Source organism: Denticeps clupeoides, chromosome 6, assembly GCF_900700375.1.
Source record: "Denticeps clupeoides chromosome 6, fDenClu1.1, whole genome shotgun sequence".
Classification (NCBI taxonomy): Eukaryota; Metazoa; Chordata; class Actinopteri; order Clupeiformes; family Denticipitidae; genus Denticeps; species Denticeps clupeoides.
This window is the reverse complement of record NC_041712.1, coordinates 9,079,220-9,103,987: the sequence shown is the minus strand read 5'-3', so window position 1 is coordinate 9,103,987 and position 24,768 is coordinate 9,079,220. Positions and strand designations below refer to the sequence as shown.

The 24,768-nt window shown below is 41.8% G+C and overlaps 1 protein-coding gene across 1 annotated transcript in view; it reads right to left on the bottom strand.

The window, feature by feature from the left end:
- Positions 1-24,768, bottom strand: part of slc8a4a (solute carrier family 8 member 4a) — a 54,470-nt gene that overhangs the window by 8,119 nt on the left and 21,583 nt on the right. The window contains exons 3-5 of the mRNA XM_028984193.1: positions 22,490-23,854; positions 21,522-22,036; positions 2,352-2,458 (exon numbers count right to left, since the gene is read on the bottom strand). Coding sequence (XP_028840026.1) covers positions 2,352-2,458; positions 21,522-22,036; positions 22,490-23,815 — 1,948 coding nt within the window. The 5' untranslated portion in view covers positions 23,816-23,854. The remainder of the gene's footprint in view (positions 1-2,351; positions 2,459-21,521; positions 22,037-22,489; positions 23,855-24,768) is intronic.

Below are 24,768 nucleotides of genomic sequence, written 5' to 3'. Positions count from 1 at the left end.
CTGAAGAAAAGTTTTCTACTTCTTTAATGACAATGTAAAGGGTGGTAATGGTTTCCTACAATAACACAGCATATTGAATAGAGTGACACAAGAGGGGGTAAATGAGTACTCTCAGGGGGTGTAATTAATACAAGGTGTGATGTAAAAGTGTATTCTGCTCTGCACATGTTCTACCATGTTCGGTCCTACCTCTTCAATTGAGTTCTAATGGGTTCTAATAGAACCTCCTGTACTGTCAAATGTTGTAGTCCATAATACATAATTTCTACATTCAGCATATTGGCAAGACAGTTGTGTTTGCTGAGGACAAACACTTTGCTGCAGCAATGTGGTTAACCAAGTTTGACCTTAACAAATCTCCTAGGCCTGTGCCACATGCTGCAGATTTACTGCCAGCCAAACATTTCAACACACTAACTATTTCTTTCTCAATATTGTGTAAAACACATAGCTACACATGTCTATGGCTATGTATTACACAAAGATTTTACTACATTACTACTTTACTACATTAAGACAAGGCAATATGTGGACTTTCATGTCATCCCTAATTAGAATACTGATAATGAGACCAGAGAGGAACATACTGCAAATGGCAAATTTCATGCAAATTTGTGCAGCCTGAGTATCTGGTATCCATAAGAATCAATGGTCACTTACCCTATAAGTGTTTGTAAAAATCTTTAAAATCATATTAAGAAATAGTCTGAAGCACATTCACATGGATGATATGTGACTGCAAGAAGGTGCCAGGGAAAAAGGGAACTGGATGATACATTTGCATGCACAATCCAGCTACGCTTATGTGGGTTGTTTATGTGTTAAATCTGCTTCCTAACCAACTGCATTTACAAGAACTACAGATGTTTCATTCCAACACAAACCCACTGCACCCAGGTGCCCCATACAGGCTATGTTGTCCTCCAGAACAAACCCAATTTTGTTCAGCTCTGATATGAAGTTACCGCATTCAGCATTACAATTACGTTCCCGCTCAACTGCCCTCAGCTCCAGATAAACACCTATTGTCTGCAACCTCAGGGCTGGATAACAATGTTGTCTGGGCTTTAAATTCTACTGGGAGCATCCTGAAAACACACGCTTCTTAAGGTGCTTTGGACCTCTCCATCAGTATTCTGTTTCCAGGTGCTTTAGACCTCTCCACCAGTTCTATTCAACAAAATCCCCTTAACGTGCATGAAGCCACCGTGCCAAACTCATGTTTTCTTTCCAGGTTTGTTTAGATCTGAAAAATTGGACACTTCTTCACGCCTGTTTAATCTCAGTTGCCCATCCAGGAACTCAGATTTTAGTGATTTGTGTAGAAAGGCACATCTGTTAAATATTAGTCACTACAACCGTTTAAAAATAAGCACAAACATAATTTCAGCACACAATGTTCATGACTGAAAGGCTTTGCAACAATAGCAGAATTCTGGAAAAAGACATTTGAGTCACGGTTCTGGTTTCTGTCTCTGTATTACTCACAGTCCATGCTTAGCTGATTTTCATTGAAAGTCACAGTTTTCTGTTTCTACAGCTGTAACAGCTGTTCCATTATTTTATTTTTCTAATACATTTGACATTTGCATCCTACTCTCTTTGCAGTTTTGTTAAACCTGCGTGAAAGCATAAATCAGTCTGTGAGGTGAGGGGCAGTAGATGCCCTGACAAACCTCCGCTGATTCATGTGTGGTTAGATAACTGCTTCTATTCATGCATGCATTTCAAGCATCATCATGCAAACACAGCTTCACAGTTTAACAGAAAAACCGCTGACAGTCACAGAGATGGCGTGGATGGAGATGGAGAGGAGGAACAAATGGTTGACCTGCTCAAAAGCAATTTAATATAAATAAGAAGAAACAAGGCGCATTGGCCAAAGCAAACAGGAATCCAGAATCCAGAAGCTCACATGGAAACTCCCCCGAATATAATAATATACAAATCTCTACCCACATTAAACAAATAAGAAATAAAACAGTTCATCAGTTTATTCACAGGCTGGCAATTGGTGCAATGAGTGTGTAGTTGTAATTTGAGGAAAAGGAAGCTTAAAATATGCTACAGAAAAAGTTCTTAATATGTTTTAATATATGATTATTACACTCAGCTGCAACCCATCTGCTAGATATTGGCACAATCATTTTTGTGACTTCCACAGACATAAATCACACACACATTCATAAACAAACATACAGCCCAAAGTTGATGTTCTCTGCCTCGCATGTGTTTTGTTTTTAATTTTTAATTTAATATAATTAAATCTTTTTACTTAAGACACACACACACCCTTATGATCAGTGTTTCTACAGGGCCAGTTATCCCAATGCACCAGTGTGTCTGCCCACCGTGTTTCTGGCCGATCTCCAGCAGCACCGGCTCTCCCAGCTGGATAGTGAAGGTCTTATTTTTTTCATATTCCTCATCGTCAATGATCTTCACTTCCAAAAACTTCCTGCAGGGCAGAGAAAGACAGAGGGAAGCAGAGGAAATTACAATGAGGGAAGAGAGTGGAACAGTTGGAGGAAAAAAGGAGAGAAGAGGGAAGATCAAGGTTAGAGCTGCTAGATACCAGCTACACCTCTCCAGTTACAGATGGGATGGAAAGAAACAGAGAAGTGATGCTTCACTCCATTAAAACTACAGAATACAGCTAATATCTCTAAGCATAAATGGATATTACCTTTTTTTACATATGATCACAGGTTTAGTCACTCACTCTCACTCTGTCTATTCCTGCCAGAGCCCATCATGTGACTCACTCAGGGCAGGGCTCCAGCCCACCGCAGCGACAGGCACATCAACTGTACAGTGCATCCGGAAAGTATTCACAGTGCATCATTTTTTTCCCACAGAATTCTCCACACAACAACCCATAATGACACCATGAAAAAAAAAAGTTAACTTAAGGTTACAAAAAAAAAAAAAAAAAAACTATCACATGTAATTAAGCATTTGCTCAAAACTTTGTCAGTGCACTTTTGGCATCAATTACACTCTCAAGTATTTTTTAATATGATGCCACAAGCTTGGCCCACCTATCCTTGGCCAGTTTGGCCTGTTCCTCTTTGCAGCACCTCTCAAGCTCCATCAGGTTGGATGGGAAGACATTTTAAAATCTTTCCACATTTACAATTACAGCATTTATCAGACGCCCTTATCCAGAGAGACTTACAATCAGTAGTTACAGGGACAGTCCCCCTGGAGCAAATTAGGGTTAAGTGTCTTGCTCAAGGACACAATGATAGTAGGTGGGATTTGAACCTGGGTCTTCTGTTTCATAGGCGAGTGTGTTACTCACTAGGTTACTACCACCCATGTTCAAATTCAAGTCTGGGTTCTGGCTGGGCCACTCAAGGACATTCAGAGCTGTCCTGAAGCCACTCCTTTGACATCTTGGCTGTGTGCTTAGGGTTGGTGTTCTGCTGAAAGATGAACTGTCGCACCAGTCTGAGTTCAAGAGCTCTCTGGAGCGGGTTTTCATCCAGGATGTCTCTGTACATCTTTTCCTGCAGCTGAAAAACATACACACAGCATGATGCTGCCACCACCATGCTTCACTGTAGGTATGTAGTGTCCTAGTGATGAGCGGTACCTGGTTTGCCACAAATGTGACACCATAGAGTTCAATCTTTGTCTCATCTGTTCAGAGAATTTTGTTTCTCATGGTCTGAGAATCCTTCAAGTGCCTGCCAGGAGGGCTGCCATGTGCCTTTTACTGAAGATTGGCTTTTGTCTTTCCACTCGACCATACAGGCTTGATTGGTGGATTGCTGCAGAGATGGTTGTCCCTGACTGTGATGGTTGTCCCTGACACAAACCTGACTGTGTGTGTTTTTGTGTGTGTGATTGAGTTCTGGATGCTTAATTATTAGTCAATACATCCTATATTGCACATTCAAAAAGCTATGTGTGGAAACCAAAAATCTTAGCAGGACATTGGCAGGAAAAACTGTTCTTTACAAAAGACAATGAAAAAACAATGCAAAAGATTTTATATACTGTTGTTGGACTGCACAACCTCTGCTCAATCCGAATGTCTACTCACGTGTTAACTCGCAGTATGAGAAGGAGAGAGAGGAGGAAGGGTGTGGGAGAAAGAAGCACAGTGAGGCTATTTTTACTGAAGGTTCAGATCACTACAGTCAGGTGGAAACAGTGTGGTTCACTGCAGCAACCAACGCATGCTCATGTGCTGGTGCACATGTGTTGAGGAGCATGTGTGTGGAAGGATGAAAGAAGCCATGCAAGCAGACAGACACAGACAGAGTGAAGCATGAATGAAAGGAGACATTAAGGATTAGAAGTGGGTGGAGAGAACAAGATGAAAGCAGTTTTGGGAGCTAACTGGAAAGGGTGAGGTTATATAAACTCAGAAACACACAAACACACACACAATGAGGAATTAGATACTGAACACACATTAAACTTGACTTGTTATATAATCTCAAATTTGCTCTTTCTCCATTTCTCCACCCATTCATCTTCTCATCAATTAAATGGTATGCCCTGTGGCCTCAGAGTAATTAAATCCATTCTGTATTCATGGCTTCAGCCCATTCAGCATGGTTGACCATGTACACTGCAAATTTAGTTTTTTATTTTCTGTATCCTCCCTCGGATATTGTGCCAATCAAGACTTCCACCCATCTCAGATGATGAACATCACTGTCCTTTACCAATGAAAGTTGCATCCTTCAGGTCTTTGTAAGTGAAGGCAGTGGTCCGAAGTGGTTCGAACTGGTGATGTACATTTAAAGCACTGACCGGCAATAACAGAGAATGTTAATTTTTTTCTTCTCTGTTACTCGCCTCGGTGCACTGGCAAATCTACATGCACGCATGGGTGTGCAGGCTGAAATGTCTCTGGTGTTCACCAGAAATGATCGTGGACCTGACTGGCCCTACAAAATTTGTGGGTTTTAGTGAACACGAGAGAACACTTCAGTTTTGCAGTTAATAGACCTCCACCAGTTACATTCACAACAAGTACAGGAAATGTAGTGATCATCACAAAAGCAAAAAAAAAAAAAAAAAAAACATTCCGCTCCCTCATAAGAGCATCGCCCTTTATTAAAAAACACAAAGGCTGCATGAATAGACATAATGACAACTGTGAGGCTGTGTGTTCGCTTACAGTGTAATTGGAAAAGCAACGATGCAGCCTGTCCCATGGGCACAAAACCCACATGGAGGACAGAGCTGAAAATGAACGAGTGCAGGCGCTAAGAAAGGGTCTTTCCCCGAATTACAAGCCGTTCTCAGAGATGAGTATTTGTAAGATGAAGCACGATCTGAATTTGCAAACATAGACTGGAAGGGTATTTGTATTGTATAATGAGTCCCATCAGTCTGCAAACCTCATGATATACAACATAACAAGATTATGGCGTTGGCATGGCAACAGGTAGCAAGGGTGCATACAGTGTTAAAAGTCAAAGCCTGAAGCGAGAGAGTGAGGGGGGTTGGGGGATAGATGAGCATCAGTAGCAAGACTTATTCACACACTCTGAGATTTCATGTGTGCTACCATATTTATTATTTATTTTGAATTTTGAAAGTTATTTCTACCAATTCTGGTTTTCTATACTTTTGGGGACATCTATATGACTAGAAAACATACATTCACATATGTGCACACACACACACAAACACACACATCATCATTGTACATGGCACAGAACCATCATCAACAATAATCTCTAAATCGTCTCATAACCAGTGTTAGGAAGGTTACTTTAAAAATGTATTTCGTTACAGATTACAGAATACATGCCCCAAAATGTAGTTTGTAACGTATTCTGTTAAGTTACTCAAACGTATTCTGAATACTTTGGATTACTTAATATATTGTCATGCTTTTTTTACATGAATGTAGTAATCACAGTTAATAAAAAGCCCTTTTTTTCCTTAACCATTTCTTTATTTATAAAGCTGAAAAGTGGAAGAGTATTAGACAAACATAAAATATGCCATTGAAAAGTATTTACTGTTATGGTCACCAACATATTCCATCACTTAGTTAAAATAAAAAGTAGCTTTGCACAAGGAAAAATCCTTTTCAATGACCCTCTTCCCAATGACCTTTGACGCTGAGAGCAGCTTGGTTGCTGGCAAACAGTGTTTGCATTTCATGATCAGATTCGCCCATCCCTTTCTTCTTTAAATTTGAAGTGGTGTCGGAATTTCCAAGTAAGAAATGCATTCCTGCCCGTCCACTGCTGGCTCTGTTGTGCTGGCTCCGGGTCCACCAACGTTAACAGGACCTTTACATTATTGCGTGTTTTGTTTGGGTTTCCAGTGTTCTGACGATTTATGCTGCTTTGTCGGTGCTACCGTATAGGGTTCCATTTAAATTTGTGTATTTCCGATAATGGCACCAATACTCAGTCCATATGCACTGTAAGAGTATAAAGATCATGGTGTAATAGTGAATTAAATCATATTTATTTACAATTTCTTGGTTAGCATGGATTTATGGGTGCTGAAACAGAGCACAAACTTGAGGGACTGGAGGCAGATCCGCTAGGTAGCACAACTCGATAGGCAGCATTTTCGACAGAACACCTGTGTTATGCGTGGTCCGCGCTGCGTGGAATTACCAAAATTAGAAAGGGCATAGAGATTGGATAGCCTAACATATCAAACAGGAAAAACCCGCCGTATAATCCATTTATTTCAACAAAGTAAATGTATTCTGATTATCACTAATTTAAACAGTAACTGTTACGAAATACAGTTACTCATATTTTGCATTCTAAATACGTAACGCTGGTACATGTATTAAGTTACTCCCCAACACTGCTCATAACTATCACATTTTAATGTTGAAAGTAAGAGTGAAGTGATTGTCATTGTCATTTGCTCAGTGCCTGCTTTGCCCTCTAAGCCATAATGCTTCTATAAGTATTCATTATTAATTATACATAGAAATACTGGGTAACACCATCCTCAACCAAACGAGAATCTGATCCCCACATACATGCTCTTCACTTTTTCACCTCATCTTTCACTTTTAAACCAGTCCTCATTTCTTCTCAACATTCAATTATGTGGCCAAGAGCAATTGTTACATCCCTATGTTGTCTGAGGCAGGTGGGTGGGGTTGTGTGTGCCCTACAGTTTGGAGTTGTAAAGTTTGTGTCTTGGTCTGTATTGTTGTGGTGAGCCCTTCCCTAGTAGAGTACCCCTCTGTTGTAAATTTTCTCCCACTTCTGTGTGTAGTGTCCTCCTGTTTGGTTATAGTCTGTGTTTTTGTCTGGGCAGTGGTGGCCATGCAGGTAAGGAAACATACCTGTAAATGGGAGGTTGCTGGTTTTAAATCAGATACGCCAAGGTGCACCTGAGGTGCCACTGAACAAAGCATGGTGCCCACACACTGCTCACCAAAGGTGATGGGTCAAATGGTTCCTAGGTTCCCCACTCCCTATTCGTGTCCCTATTCGTGTCCCTTAACCCCTAGACTGGAACGTGACAGCAATAGATCAGAGTCTGTAACCGGGGATGATAGCTGATGTTCATAATTTGTTCAAAGGTGGAAAAGGTATCTGAGAGAATCCAGAAGAGATGGAGGCATGTAGGGGCTGTGAACAATTTTGTAGTGTTATACTGCAGCAACAAAAAACTACACATTCATGAGAGCTACTTTGATTGACATTTACTGAACCAGTTAAGGATCACATGGAAGGTGGGTCCTTACACAGACATGAAAGTCACATGTGCAGTGAAATCAGATTATTTGATTATTATCTCAGTCCATTTCTGCAGCAGTGCTAATCACTGTTAATGTCAAATTACGTTGAAATTACAGTACTAATTTTTTGCAAGAGAAATCCCAGTGAAATAAAGTGTCCCAGTTAAATAAAAGTAACTGGTATAAACAAAATGTTTAGTTTTAACTATAAAGCACAGTAATTAAACCCCAGGAACACTGGTTTCTACCTTCATGAGACACATCTACTTACAGCCAAAGCACTACAGTTTTAGGACAATTGTTTAATGTTGCACTTTTTAACCATTATATCGCCTGAAACTGTGGGCATAAGATTGGGCCAAAAAAGTCTTTGCTTCTTAAGAAGTGTATCAGAATGTCAGGGATGTGGCTAAAATCTGATGAAGCTCCAGTCTCCCAAAATCCTTTTCTGTTGGTTCTCCTCAAGAAGTTTGTGTGATAAGAGCTAGACAAGCCAATCTCCAGTGAACAGTTGATAAAAGAGCATCAAAGAGAAGATGGCCTTCTTTTTCTTCCTCTGTCAATCTTGCATGTTTTGCTCCTCCCATGTGTTTCTGCTGATTAGAGCTCCTCTGTTCCTTTATTAGCTGATGTGGAAAATCCTCCTCTGCTTCTCCATTCCACCACACAGAGCAAATCTCCAGGAAAATGCAGAGATTACCTGTGATGTTTGTGTCTCATCACACCTCAGGGTGTTCCTGAGAAGAGAAATCGGCCGCTTTGACCGGGGGCAGTGGTGGCCTAGTCACGATCCGCCAAGGTGCCACTGAGGTGCCACCAAGCAAAGTACAGTCCCCACACACTGCTCCCTGGGCGCCTGTCATGGCTGCACACTTCTCACCAAGGGTGATGGATAAAAGCAGAGGACACATTTCATTGTGGCACTGTGTGCTGTGCTGCAGTGTTTCACAATGACAATCACTTAACTTCACAGGCAGCAGAAAGCAGTATGGGAAGAGGGGGATAATTAATTAACCTAACTGCCACTGCACATTAAACTTTATTTCCTCAAATGTGACTGTCTGTGAGCTGTCTTCACGATGCACCCACATGCACAAACACACATGCACGCACACCAATGTTTACAATGAATCTGCATTCATGTTGCCATGCAGCCTAACAAGGTTCTGAGGGTCTCTGGAAGAGAAACAGGCCCACAGCATCACCCATCCTCCACCATACCTCAGAGTGGGCATGAGGTGCTTTTCTACATACTCATCTTTTTTGTTCCACCAGACCCACTTAAGAGTGTTTGTTGCCAAAAAGCTCTATCTTAGTCTCATCTGACCAAAGCACACGGTCCCAGATGAAGCCCCGGTGCCGCTTTATGATTGTGAGTGATGCATGCCTCCCAAACAACTTGTTGGTAGATAGCAAACTACTGTAGGAATACTTTAATTACACATACGTCCTAGAAATTGTTAGGAGTGGCAATAATTGTGGAACAGGTGATGTATGAAAAAGAATTATTTTTTAGTCAGGTCATTTTCCCCCTTAAAATTCACTTGAGCTGAAACTTATATTATTCTACATTTTCAGTGTGAGAGTATGCTTCTGCAATAGCAATTGAATTTCTTTTAAGGCTTTTAACACATCTTAACCAGGAGTGCCAATAATTACGGAGAGCAGTGTACTAATCACAGCTCAAAACAGGCCTAAATTATGCTGAATTATAAAAGTCAGAAGTGCTAAAATGAATGGTCCCCATTTGGCAACCAGTTCTCTTCTTGTGAGCCAAATGATCTGGCTCACTAAAATGAGCCGGGAATTCCCATCACTATTTCATCAACCATTAAAGTGACAGCCAGCTAACAGCCAACAGCAGGGAGAACTAACATAATAATTTATTTGCGAAAATTTAGAGACTAAAAGAAAGCTAAAAGAGAATGAAGAGAAAGGTTTTGAGGCCGAGCCATCACAACATGACATTTTTTTTTTGGCTGTCCTAGCCCTTGATTAGATCAGATGACCAGCATAGTATAGTAAAGTATTGTCTGCTATTGACCGGCCAACCCTGCTAGTAGCTGTTTGATTGTCCTTGTGGTGGGTCTGGGGCTGGGAGGTCCCAGTTTTAGTCCCAGTCTGTACTTGGGCCACACAAGAACAGTCAGCATATCTGTACTGGCTCCCTAAATGTCTACTGAACACTGCAAATTGATATGTCTCACACGGACACACACAAACACACAGAGCTGCATTAACACCTAAAGTTCTGCATAATGTTCGAGGAGCTCTGAACTCTGTGCTACTCATATCTCACACTGAGCTGGAGAATCACCACTCACCAGGGACAGAAAGGTTTGCCTGAGTCAGGAATTCTCTCAGGACAAGATCAATGAACCTCCTCCTCTCTGTCTCTCTTTTCCTCTCTTTTCTCCAGAGTCACCTCATTTCACCGTTTCCCAACATGTCCAACATACAGCACACGTTGCTGACAGCACTACCACTGGACCTTAAACACATCAACACACTTCCACCACTGAGGAGAGTAACATGTATGTAAAAAGTAGGAGGAAATACTGAAAAGCTATCACCCAATGCATGTTTTACTGAAAGGAAGAAAAAAGTAAGAAAGAAATTGCAAGCATTTTAGGTTGGGAAAGAAATGACTCATGAGCAGAGACATAAAAGAGAGGCTGAGAGAAAGAAAGAAAAAAGCACCAGAGACAGAAGATGAAAAATTAAATTTGCTTTTGAAATCATCACCACAGTGGCCCTGGCTGCCACAGCTAATTTTTATATTATCGTCCCAAAACACTTTAGAATTATTCATGCTTCCACGTTAATGTTTTTGATGTTGAAATAACAGCATTTTGTTATTAAAATGTGAGGTGTTATCAGTTATCATCACCCTTAAAACTGATGTCTTTACATTTACACGCCTTTAAATATCATTTCATTGGTATATTTTTTATAGATGCTCTCAGTTACTTTCACGGTTCGCTGTAATGATTGATTTCAGATTCTGAAAAAACAACATCTCAGTTTAAGAGTTATAATAGATATAATAAAAGAGAATGTGGGTGAATGAGATGATTTAGAGGATGTTGGGAGCTGCCTGCAGGAGACAAACACGTTTCTTGACAACTCAAAGTTGCATCTTACTTCAGCATTGGCTCGTGTCTGTATTGTGCCAGTTCATACTGAAAACGTCTCATTCTAGCTCAGTGCCTGATCCATTACAGAGTGCAAAATGGATCAGAAAAACAACTTAATGGCTGCCCACTGCTCACCAAAGGCTGATGGTTTACAGTTTTTTACAGACGCTAGGACACATTTCTCAAGACTTAGGTCACTTTTGCAAAACTCTTCACACAGTGAGCACAACAGAAGTCCATTTGGGCTAAACTGGGGATAAATTATCATCGTTTTGGCACAAAATGCATTCAATGACTACATCTCTCAAATTTCATGAATTCTTTTCTCACTCAGACACAACTGCCAAAAATCTTTGTACGTGCAGGACATTTTGCACACGCTTACATACTGTTCTCAAAACTGTTAAACTTATGTTCAAAACAATAACACAATGCAAAACTGAATAAGACCGCAAAATTCATCAGCAATATTGTTTTGAAACATATTTTAAATCTAAAAATGCAGTTTAACCAGCCACAGCCGATTCTCATTGTAGATGAACATCTACACAGGTGTTACGCTTTCGATTTCATTACAAAATATGTTTTTTTGATGTAAATATGGACCCAGCCTGAAATGGAGAAGTGGCTGAAAGAGGAAGAAGAGTGGCTGGGAGGGGGCGAGGAATACGTATGCGCGGTGGAAGAAGAATAAGAGGAAGATCAAGAGCTGTAGTCTCAGATGAGATCAGAGCTACTTCTTTCCTAGGCGTATTGCCCTAGATGACATATGTGATGGGGATGAGAACCTGTGGCCAAATGGAGAAGACCGAGTAGATTAGCATTACTATTGTATCTGTATCAGTGGATGGTGTGTATACAAATTATTCTATTTTGGAATTACTTAGTGCAAAAAAACAAAAATTGATAAATTCTGCATCGTGTCTGATTCATTCCAGTAACATATATTGCAATTATAAACAGAGGTATGTCCTTGTTTTACACAAGAAAACACTGTGTAATGCTACATGTTGTTAGTGTTTTTTAGGTCATTGTTTTGTGGGTGACAAAGTGTGTTTGTCGACTGTCAACCCCTGCTAGTGTTCTGGAAGAATGAGTTTATTTGAGACCTGAATAAAGTGTTTTAGTAGTTGTAGTGCATTTTGAATGTGAAATGAACTGCTTTGCCAAGCTGAATGTCAGTTAGGAGAATTGTGTGAAGAGCTTTGCAAAAGTGACCTAAGTATTGAGAAATGTGTCCTAGCGTCTGTAAAAATCTGTAAAGCAGAGGACACATTTCGTTGTTTCACCGTGTGCTGTGCTGCAGTGGTTCACAATGACAATCAGTTCACTTTCACTTATTACATGTCCAGCTGGATTGAGATCTGCTATCTCATGAACTCTTAAAATGTATAACTGTCACTGTGCGAATTCGGTGCCGCACTTGCAGACATGCTTGGAGCGGGGACTCAGGTCGTTGTACAGGAAGAGGACACTGGACGAGCTGGGGAGGAGGAATGGCGGCGTATGGTCGGTGAGAGCGAGGCAGGAGGTGAGTGGGAACGGGAGTGGAGCAGTGGGCTGGACAGGAGTATGTCCTGGGTGGCAGGAAGGTGGGGTATCATATTAGCAAGGGGGGCAGGCAAACTCAAGGTCAAGGCCGGGCAAAGGTTGTGGTCATGAGGGTCAATCAGTCAGGTGATCTTCGTAGCAAAAGGGGCGGGCAAAACTCAAAGTCGAGGAGAGGCAAAGGTCGTGGTCATAAGGTACGGTTTGTCAGGCGTGGGTAAGGAAGGCTAGCGTCTCGGGGGAATAAATTCCACAAAGAGCGGGCAGCGTCTCCTCGGGGTCACGTGGCTTTTATACTCGCCGCTGCCCGCTCTCACTTCCGCTTCCGGGTCACTATTCCCCAGCTGGTCTAGCGCTCTCTGGTGGGCTGGAGGTGTGTTGGCCATGACAATAACACAAAATATATACTATACAATATATATAGCCATATTCTGTTACATGATTAGCTTTTAGTCATGTTCTCTATAAATAGCTTTACTCAAACATGGTTAGCCATGTCATTTACAATCCTCCTAAAGGCATTTTACTGCACAACATCTGGCTTATTTATTATAAAATGTTCATTTAAAAAGGGCGAGGACACAGAAAACCCCCCCAAAATATGTTATCTTCCAAAGTGAATATAGTAAATATACATTTACCGCAGTGTTTATTAAAAATGAATGTTTAATAGTATAGTATTTTATTATTATGAGCAACCACTGATTACTCCCAGAAACTCACATGAACAGACCTGATGCAGACAATTACCTAGTTCACTTATTCAGTTATTGTTCATGGTCATTCTATCCATGTTACTGCCATTTTCTTTGTTCTTCTTCTCCACCTGCCACTGGATAATACCTAAACTGGCTTCCGACAACCGAACATCTGCTCCTTCTTGTGGCCAACACTCCTAGCAAATGTGGTGCCTTTCTCATCTGTGAACCGATGCCCCCCAAAAGCCTTTTGCTTCCTCTCCTGGTTTCTTGTCATTTCTTGTCCTACATTGCAATGTGTCCAGCTTGCCTTCCTCAGATTGTTCCACCAATGTTATGCTCCGACAGAACACGGTCATGGTCGTTGCTCTCCAACTCCTTCCCACAGCTCCCAAAACTGCTGACATCATCCTTCAAGAGGTTGTTCGAGAGCACCTGATGTGTATGAGGCAATTACCCCGGTTCATGGCATGTAACCCATGCTCTTATTCAGACTTCCTGTTGCCGAGCTCTATTTCTCCTTCATGTCCTGCCTTGGTTTGTTCCTGGACTGACTTCTTACAACCTAACTGAGGCCAAATTTGACAATTTAGTTGGTTGATCCCAAAAGAGTGGTTGCTTCATGGACTAAAGCCTTCTGCCTGGACGCTGCTGCCTGAACCCCATACAAATTTTTGTTATTGCATTGTTATTTAAACTCCCACACGCTGTTCCAGTCATGTTACTTCCGCAACTCTGATGCTTGTGCTTGTGTTCCATCCCCATACCCTGACTGTGTATTTATAGTAGACATTTGGTATAAAAAATATGTATGTTTCCCTGACTTCTCACATGCATCTCTGCATGGAATTCTACCCATGTTTGTGTGCCCATTTCCTCTAATTGTCTTAATGTTTCTCTGAATGTCAAAAGTCAATGTCAATGTTTAAAAATTGCATTTTTGCAAACAATTATTTTGTTCTGTATGAAAAAGTTAATAAAAGTTGTTAGAGATGTTCTGTTTGCAGGGTGCATTAGTTTCAGGGTTCTTCACTGAAGTAGCTGAAAATACAAAATACATCATTTACAAATTAAGAATGTGTGTGCGCGTGTGTGTGTGTGTGTGTGTGTGTGTGCCTGCATGCATGTGTGTGTATGTATGTGTGTGTGTGCATGAGTGCATGTGTGTGTGTGTATGTGCTTGTGTGTGTGCGTGTGTGTATGGGGGTGTGCGTGTGCATGCGTGTGTGTGCGTATGTGCTTGTGTGTGTGTATGTGTGTGGGTGTGTGTGTGCATGCGTGTGTGTGCATATGTGCATGTGTGTTTGAGGCAGGTGTCTTATTAGGGGCTGTTCCTGCCTTGTTAACTGATGGCACAGGCTCTACCCCAACAACCCTGATTTTGATAGATGGATGTTTTGACAGAAGCCTATTTGGTCAATAAACTCAAATTCAGTATTAACACATTCACTCACTCCCTCAGCCACTCCGCTGTGGCTGAATAAGGATGATCATGGAACACACACACACACACACACACACACACACATCCTGTGGCTGAATGCAGGAGAGCAGAGCGCCTGTGGCTGCAACTCCACGAGTCTCTTTTCACACTTTTTTTTCCTAAGTCTGTTTCTCGCTCTTCATGACTCAGCTCACCCTGTGTTTCTCTCTCGAAATGCTTCAGAAGTATTACTGTGTTCTCACCCATCCTGTAAGCACCGTGGTATTACAGCAAGGCGCTGGGCTTTGCTGTAAACATCGATCTTGTTGAAGCCCATGGAGAACCGGGCTCAGTTCTTCAGTGTGCATGGAATTTACTCTGATGTCACTTTTTTTTGAGTTTGGGGAGTTTGGGGTAACATTACGCTTTGATGTCTATAATTTGCCTTTTTGTAATTCATCCAGGCAATTATAAAATAGACTAACACAAGGCAGATTTCTTCTGTAAAAAAGTAGTCTTCGTTTTCATCCCCTCTCTTTTCTTCCTCTCTCTGTCCATCCCTCTCTCCCTCCTTTCCTCTAATGATATGTGGGTGGGTGTCTATTTCTGTCGGCATGCAGGCTCAGCCGCGCACACACACACACGGGGCTCTCTGGCTGGGAAAAGACACACTGACACTGTCCTGCACCTACACCACACAACAGCCTCACCAGGCAATCTACAGAGAGACAGAAAGTGAGAGAGAGGGACAGAGAGACAGAGGTCATAGTTCAATCTGTGATTTCAAACACAAAAGCCAACTCAGTCTCTTTAAAGAATATAATAAAAGATCAACAAATTCACACACACACACACACACACACACACACACACAAGAATCTATAAAGCACAAAAGGACAATAAAGCTTCCTATCAATGACCACATTACACATATACACACAAAGCGAGACAGAAAAACACAGTGAAGACACCACGCAATCTGGGATAAATCCTTCCCACAAAGCTCAGAAACGCACCCGTATTTTGGGTTTTTATTAACCTCAGTATTAAAATAGGACCCTCAACTGTTAAGACGACTGTAATTATATTACACAAGCAGCACTCGCTGATAATGACTCACATAACCCCAGAAGGGGTTGGGCTATCACTGCTAAACCAGGCAGATGTGGGACCCACAGACTAAAAAAGTACAACCCATTGCCAGCGTGACACCACACCATTTCAACCGTTTATTCACGTCAGCGAGCCGAACAAGCGTGTCCAATCAGCCAATCACCGCCTCTTCACTCGAATAAACAACCAATCAGGACGTGAAAAAAGCTCCCGGGATAACGGCTGAAATCTGAACACGTCACCCGTGTTTTCACTGGAACTTCGCATCAGGCAGAACACGCCTGCACAAAACTAAGTCATGCAATAATACTTAACTGAAGAGGAGATGGTTACCATGTTCACCATGTTTGTAGATGTGTAGCTACAGGTGGTGTGGACATCTATGCTGATATTATGCTGGACTCTTCTTATGAATTCTCACTTATGTGTGTGTATATTTGTGTAGCTTTTTTAATATTTGTAGAATTGGTTTGTGTGTGTGTGTTCTGAGAGTGCATAGCTTTCTAAGTCACACACTTATACATACACACACATACACACATTACTGTGCAAGGTTATTATGCCTGCAAAGATGTTTACAAATTAGCAATCACAGTTGTTCTGTTATTACACTGTTATGAAAGCTATAAATAGCAACATAGTTCCCACATCTTTTCTCTGTAATTGTGGTTTTAGAAGAATGGCACACGAAAGAATATTATGCCACACAAGGCTTTATAACAGAGATCAACAACAATTTTTACATTTTGGCTCCTCTAGATCAGTTTCTACATGGCTAAAAGTCGTCTCCAGGGCAACTTTGGAAGTTGTATGCTCCATAAAGCAAATACGATTATCCATGTTTCATTGTGGGATGCTGTCCAGCAGTGAGTTTTGGAGTCTAAACATGACTGATTCCACTTTCAGCAAACTCTCTGCATTTCTGCAAACACCCATGTTTGTACAAAGATTTAGACACTTGCTTATTTTGTTTATTGAGGGATTGTACACCACATGGTCTGGTGTACAATGTGTACCAATGCAAAATGTACAGCATTGATGACAGTTCACAAACTCTTAATATTCTAATAACTGTACTTCAGTCCTTCATTTCAGTATTTCCCAGTGCCACTCCACATCAGTTAACATGTACAGATAACATGTAAATATCTGTTTTATTTGAAAGGTGTAAAATTACTTGCCCCGTAACACTGATTTGGATTGATGTTGGACCAGTGTGAGTGTGATGCTGAATTTAGTATTTTATCCCATTGTGAGCTGATTCCCAACGGGCATTTCTCTACAAGCAATCGGAACAGCATGAAGGCCCTGTAACAAGTTCAATATCATGTAAACAATTCGTTCTTACAATCTAACATATTAGTCATAATGACTGTCAGTATAGAAAAGGAATGCATCAAGTGAGAGAGCAATACAACAATATGCAATACAGCACATTAACTGCAATCCTCTGTTTAATCTAAGGACCCTAACTGTGGACTAGACACCCATGATTATCTGAGCCTGACTGTGTTTGATCTGGAACCAAAACATTCTGGCTGGAGGAACGTACGAAGAGAGACCCCTGACCTAAGCCATTATACACTGTTTAAAATTAACACTTTGGGGCAAACTTAATATCAGTTTTATGACAGAATACTAGGTGTTGGAAACTTTTATCGGTTTAATTACCAAATGATTTATTATAGTCCTTATTTAACAGCCATCAGCCATTTAAAAAGCCCTGAAGTGTCAAGCCATGGACTCCACCAGACCTTTGAAAGTTTGCTGTGTTATCTGGCACCAAAGTTATCAGCAGCCATGCTGTAATATTGTGGAGTGGTTTTTCCGTGAGTCAGACATGCTGTTCTAGAAGATCCCAGGCATGTTAATTTGGGATCTGGAGAATTTGGAGGCCAAGACAACACTCGTGAAATTGTTGTCAGTGTAGCAGCGTGCATTATCCTGGTGGAAGAAGGCGCTGCCGTCAGGGATATACCATTTGTGTGTGCTGGTTCGGCTTGGGTGGTGGCTTCCTTACTGAAGCATACCTCTGATGAAAGAAAGACTCATTACACAAATACTAAACCCCCCACCGCCCATTAATCGTCTCCAATTGTGAGCCATTGAAAGGGTCTGCTTTCTCTTGCAAGGTAGAATGAGGTGCTTAATAGCTTACAGAAGAGCCTGTTGCACTCGCGTATGAAAAACTCCCAGAAATAACACAAACAAGAAGACACAGGCCAAGGAGATTCTTTTTCAATTCAGTGAAGAAGATCATATTGTAACAAAATTCAATGAAGCATTACAACTAAACCCTAAAACTAAAACATTTGAAGTAATGCTGACGTCAGCATTCACGCTCAGTTCCCAGCATTCCCAATATTTTAAACAAGAATTGTCTCCTCGGCAGTGATATTATGGGTCGTGTGGATGCAGTTAAGGCTCTCATCCAGAGTGACTTACAATCTGTAGTTACAGGGACAGTCTCCCTTAACCTCCCTTGATCAGGGACACAATGATAGTAAGTGGGATTTGAACCTGAACCCGTGCATGTTGGTGTTTAGCCACTGAGACAGCAAGTAGGTAATCTTAAGATCTTAAATATAATACAATTATATATAATTTTTTGTCATGATATAAGTGTATGCTAGTCATTCATCTTGTAATTGTCTATCCATATGGCCGTGGTGATGTTTTAAGTGAATTATGGATGATGTCCCCGACCTGATTTCCCTAGTCATATGTTCCCATTACTGCACACCAGGTCTTTAAATATTTCGTATTGCCTCATGAAGCACTTCAGATTTTTCATGGTACATATGAAACGTTGACTTATTTTTAAGAAGAAAATTCAGATTCAGAGGGGAATGAAAAAAGAGAAAATCTGCACATTTTGGTTCCAGCATAAAGACAGGATTACAGTTCTCAACTTTGGCAGCCTGTATGTGTGTGTGTGTGTGTGTGTGTATTTGTGTGTTTGTGTGTATTTGTGTGTTTGTGTGTTTGTTCACACTGTGTGATGAAAAGCGTGAGAGAGGCGGTGAAAAAGTGTGTGTGGGTGCAGCAGATTCCTACAATAATACAGACAAGAAAATGCTAATCAGAACTGTCACTATCATCAGAAGGATTTGCTCCATTCAATTTGTAATTCCCATTCTGGGGAACACACACACACACACACACACACACACACACACAGTATAAGGTGTTTTGTCTTCATGCAAGATGTCATATAGGAGGCTGAGTCGACCGCTCCCTGCATAATAGCTCTTGTCAGCTCACAATGGATCTGACTGTGCATGAATGCCTCTACAAATAAGTAAATATATATATATATATAAATGTCACGGTCAACGTACCACCTCCAGCCCACCAGAGGGAGCAAGATCAAGATTCAAGATTCAAGATTCAAGATTCAAGATGGGTTCATTTTCAGTACAACAGTATAATGGTCATGAAAATAAAGAAATCACATTGAATGAGAAGGTGTGACCAAACTTTTGGCCTGTACTGTATTTGAAAGAAGAGAAACTTGTTGGTGTGTGATTATTTTTGGAACTTTGAAAATGGACATTCTGCATCCTGTGCTAACATTTTACACACATCTGCATTATTGTGCACACATTGCATCTGTATATTTGATGCTACTGTTTTTTTGTTAGTGTTTTTTATATTTTTCTTTGGACGGATGGAAAAATGTTCACGCCTGTTCATGCCTTTCTCCCTATTTCTCCTCCCCGCTCTAACCATCCACATTCCTTATATAAATCCCTTCTGATGCTGGACTATTTTAAGTCATCCTCTCTTTTCCTTCCTTTCACTCCACTATCTCATTCCTTTGCATAAAAAAGTAAAATGTGTAACAGAGATGTTGGGCTCGAGCTCTTTTCCTCTGCTTAATGTGAAAATGAATGGGTGTGTGATAAACCGATATCTTTTTTCATGCACATAAAAAGTGCACAACACACAACACACATACAATCCCAGGACTAGTGCTGTCTTCCAAAGGATTGCTGAGCTGTAACTGGCTGCAGTGGGAATATTCAGCTGACAGTTCAGCAAAAATACACACACACACACCAAAATGTCACAACCACACAAAGCCAACCATTAAACTGTTTCATACTTCCATCTCATTTCAATCGCACACACACACACTCGCACACACACACCTGCATACATTACCTGCACCCGCACATTCTCACACATCCACTTACTCATGCTTTAACACACCCACACAGCTGAACTCCATACACAGGAGCTGCTCTGAATACATACATAGACACACTCCCACACACATACACACACACACACACACACACACACACATATACTAAAATACACATAAAAGTGGTCACACAAGCACAGAATACCACACAGGAACAAATAGATAAAAGCAGGCATACACTCATATGCCCACGAGCACACACCAAAGAGAGGGAGTACATAAAACTTTGAGCTGCAAGCACAAAGTCAAATACACACCTTCAACAGAGCATGATTCAAGCTATTTTCATAACTGCACTTTGTAGGTGTTGCACACCCACACCCACACACCACTTTAGCTCATTTGTGAACCACTTTATAAAACTTCTTGCTGTCTCTTTACCTCTCTTTCCCCCACTCCTTCTCTATCCTTCCTCCACCCTCACACCAAGGCAACTCCTTGCTTCTTTTTGGACTCAGACAAAGTGTACATACAGTTGCAAGAAAAAGTATTTTTCTGCATTAAGTTGTCATAAAAATATATTGGCAAATATAATGTGGCTATAAACAACTCATATTGCTATTAGAAAATTTATGTGAATCCTTGGAATAAATAACTGGTTGAATCCCCCAAGGCAGCTCTGGTCCACACTAGATCAGAGCATATTTTATGAAATATAAAAAACTATGACATTCTAAAGGTTTTACATACCTTTTCTTGCCACTCACTTGTGTACCATTTAATTTTTAAACCAAAATAATCTTAATAATGGAATTTATTCTTTGCCCACAGTTCGGAGTTAAGCCGTTAAAAAAAAAAAAAAAAAAGCCATATCACACACTGAGACTGACACTGACAACGACTTCATCCTCTGAGAAATATTTAACTTCTGAGAGGGAAAGAAATTATTTTCCACTGTGAAGTCAAGATACCAGCATTGTCCTCTACTAAACAGCACCCTGAAGGGTTCAGACAACCATATCATGCATTGCGCTGTATGCACAGGATTAATAAACTAATAGAGAGCTGTCCGTGGTGCTGAAGCGCTAAAGGAAACTGTTTACTGTGCTTGTATTTTAATGTAATACAAGGGTGGATTGAATGGGTAATTATAGACCATATCATATATGTAAATGTTGTAAGTTTTCCCTAAAAATGACATAATAATATTTGACAGTAAATCTGTAGGAAACAAAATGGTATTGAAATCGTATTCCTGAGAATGAGGAGAAAAACCGAATTGATGATAATTATGGAGGAGATGACAGGCATAAAGATAAATTACACCAACTCACCAGCCTAAGAAATTATGCTAGTTTTGGAAATGAATAATGCAGTGCATTTACTAAGGAAACCCAGGCTGGCTGGTTCACCTGGTGTCTGGTGCAGTCTATCGGCGGAAGTGATCACTGACAAAATCAGCTATATGTGTTTGGTTATATCTGCTTCATCAGCTGGGTCTGCTTTCATGCAAATATTTCCAATTTTGAAATTATTGTGAATTATCATGCAGCTATTCAGCCAAATCAAATCAAACATTTAGTCTGAACATATTTATTGTAATGAATATAAAAGCTGTCCTGTAAATTCTTATTTTGGCTACATATTCAAACTGGTGATGCCAGTAATTATATCACATAAAATAAATGTGGATTCATAGATTGCACTAAGGGCTATTACAGCACTGTATTAGAACTGGTTGTCAGGATTTACTCACATGGTCTCATCATTGAGAAACTCCAGCTTGCCAGCCACCTCCTCATAGTCCTCCCCGGCCTTGGCAGTGCCCTCTTGGGTGTGGTAGGGTACTGCAACTTTCCCACGGGCGCCAGATGTACGGTGCACCTTCACCTGCATGGTGCCCACACTCTCGCTGACGCGTGTGGAGTTGTTCTCGAACGTGAAGATTCCCGCATGGTCGTCGTCATAGATGGTCACCGTAGCAGTGTGCCCGTTTCCTAGCGCGGCCTTGGGTGGCACTGGGGAGGAGCTCAGAAAGCTGCTGCCAGGGACGACAGAGCTGGGGTCGAGCACGGCGACTTCGGCACGATGAGCAATGCGTGGGTTGCTGAGGTGGACGTAGAAGTGCTCATCCTCCTCAAAGATGTCATCATCAATCACACCAACGGTCAGCTCCTTCAGTGCCTCCCCTGGCTTAAACACCAGTGTGCCCTCGGCAAATTCATAATCCGAGCCGGCATTGGCCGTTCCATCTTCTGTACGGTAGTCCACCTAGGACAAATGAGAAAAGAAAAACAAAAATCCAGTTGCAGAACAACCGTACACTCATGTTCATGTAACTCAAACTATTAGGAATGTTTATGGAAGTTTTATTTTACAAATATCAAAGATTCCACCCCTGTACCCTTGTACTGTAAAATCAACATCATTAAGGTATTATTGCAAAATAGATCACTGTCAAAGAGGTTCCAGAGTAGGGCAAAAGATAAGTATTAGTATTAGATAAGTATTAGTTTTTTACCCATAGTTACCCATAAAACATGTTTAAATAGATTTTTGTAATGTTAGCTTAGACTGTAAACATTGTGGAAAAAGACATTAATGTATTCTGACTGTATTCTGAAAAATGGAAATCTTAATGAATATAGCAAATATGAATATTTACCATTTGAAAGAAATGATAAGCTTTAAAACCGTAGCTTTAATTATAGAATAGAATTTCACCTTCACTGTGCATCCAGGGTCTCCACCCCGTCTGCCCACCGACAGCTTCACGGAGCCGCAGTTCTCGAAACATTGGTAGTGAGAGGGCTGGAACTCCAGGTAGATGGTGTGGGGGTCCTCCTCCTGGGTGCAGGCCTCATGGCAGCTCACCACCTTCCTGGCCTGGTCGGCTGCATGCTTCTTCAGGATATTCCCGGCACCGATCATCATCCGCGTGGCCTGGATTCGGTAGAAAGCTCGGCTCTTCTGTTGCTGCACCAGCACTTGGTAGTTGGCCATCTCAATCAGCTGCTCCATGTCCTTCTCCGGGTGCCTCTGCTTCAGGTCCTTCAGCGTGCGCGCCATCTCCCTCCTGGCCTCCTCTTCTTCATCTCCTCCACCTCCGCCTTCCTCCACTCCAGCCAGCATGCCATCCATGGCCTCCTTGTGGTGGTGTGAGTTGGCGCCCTGGCCATCCATCTCTACATCCATCTTGGTGAAGACTCCGTCTGTACCTTCGGTCTCTATGATGATGCCACGGGTCTTGTCAGCGCGGTAGCGCTTGTGGACGTACTTGTAGATAAGAAGACGCCGATCAGCCACCCAAGCCTGGACCACACAGAGTGGGAAGAACAGGAAGGTGAGCACCGCCTCCCACACCTCCACCTCATTGGGCGAAATCACAGACAGAATGAGGTAAAGCCAGATGTAGGCAAAAATGCTCCAGGCCGCGGTGACAAAGAAGACCCGCAGGTGTTTGATCTTCCGCGTCTCATCTTCGGGCACCACGTAGACACAGATAGCGATGATGATGAACATGTTGAAGGCAGCGCTGCCCACTATGGTGGAGGGGCCCAGGTTGCCGGCACCAAAGCCATGTCCACAGACCTCGATGACGGAGAGCAGGATCTCAGGGGCGGAGGATCCCAGAGCCATCAGGGTGAGATTGGACACAGTCTCATTCCAGATGCGGACAGTGGCTTTTGTGGTCTCGCCGTTGGCCTTCTTGATGGTTATCTCCTTCTCCTGTGAGGTGATGACCTCGATGGAGGACATGAAGCGGTCCGCAATGATGGACATGCCCAGGAACATGTAGATGAGTGCCACAAAGTAAACAATGGCACGTGCCACTTTATCGCCCACTGAGGGGTTCTGGGGGTTCCACACAGGCAGAACCACACCCTCACTGCAGGCGTCTTTGCTCGAGCAGTTGCCTGGCGGAGAGTCAGGTGAGCTGGCGAGAGACACATGGCTGCTGAAGCCAAGGACGAGGAAAAGGATGAAGAAGGTGCAATGTTGTCTGAAGGGTAGGAATGGTGATGAGGGCTGATGAAGCAGGACGGCCATGACTGAAAAGATGAAGTCTGTAACCAGTTCACAGCAAACCTCGGGAAAGAAGAAACAAAGAATACACACACATAAACCTCAGAATTTGCTTTTTTAAACCACAATTTTGCACTGTCTCTCAAGTTTCTTGAGGCACGTTGCTCATTTTCGCACCATGTGCCTACATCTTCAAAATAACAAATTAATTTGGGAATGTTTAACATGTGGATTCATTTAAAATGTAATACAAATCTGACTATTTTTTATTATGGATGCAAGTGTAAGTGTTTGGACTGTTAACTGGTATGTTAATGATCTATCTCCAGTCCCGACTCACACTAGGTAATGCACTTGTGAAAGTAAATGTCATTGCCAAAACCTGCAGCACAGCACACAGTGCACACAACGAAATGTGTCCTCTGGATTCAACTCTTCACTTCAACTCATGACAGGCACCCGGGGAGCAGTGTGTCTGGACGGTACTTTGCTCAGTGGCAGCTCAGTGGCACCATGGTGGTTCGGGATTTCACCACTCCCATATTGCAGGGAAGCGACCAACTCGCACCAGCACAGAAAGACCAGCACAAAAACTGTGGAAAAAAAGTCATAAACTGCAACTTGAGCATCACATGTTCACTCAGGCAGGTTTAAGTGTGGCCAGTTTCATGTTGAATGGTAGTAGCCTAGTGGGTAAGACATTTGCCTATGAACCACAAGATCACAAAGACCCAGGTTCAAACCCCACTGACCTACCATCGTGTCCCTGAGCAAGACCCTTAACTCTGATTCTCTCCAGGGGGACTGTCCCTGTAACTACAGATTTTAAGTCACTCTGGCATGTGATAAACACCGTAAGTGCATAAGGAGAGTTGTTACCAAAGCCCCAAAACGACTGCTGTGTTAAAATTCAACTACACATGCAAGACTGTTAACTTAATTTAGATATATAACCGTATGCATAACGTATACGGTTC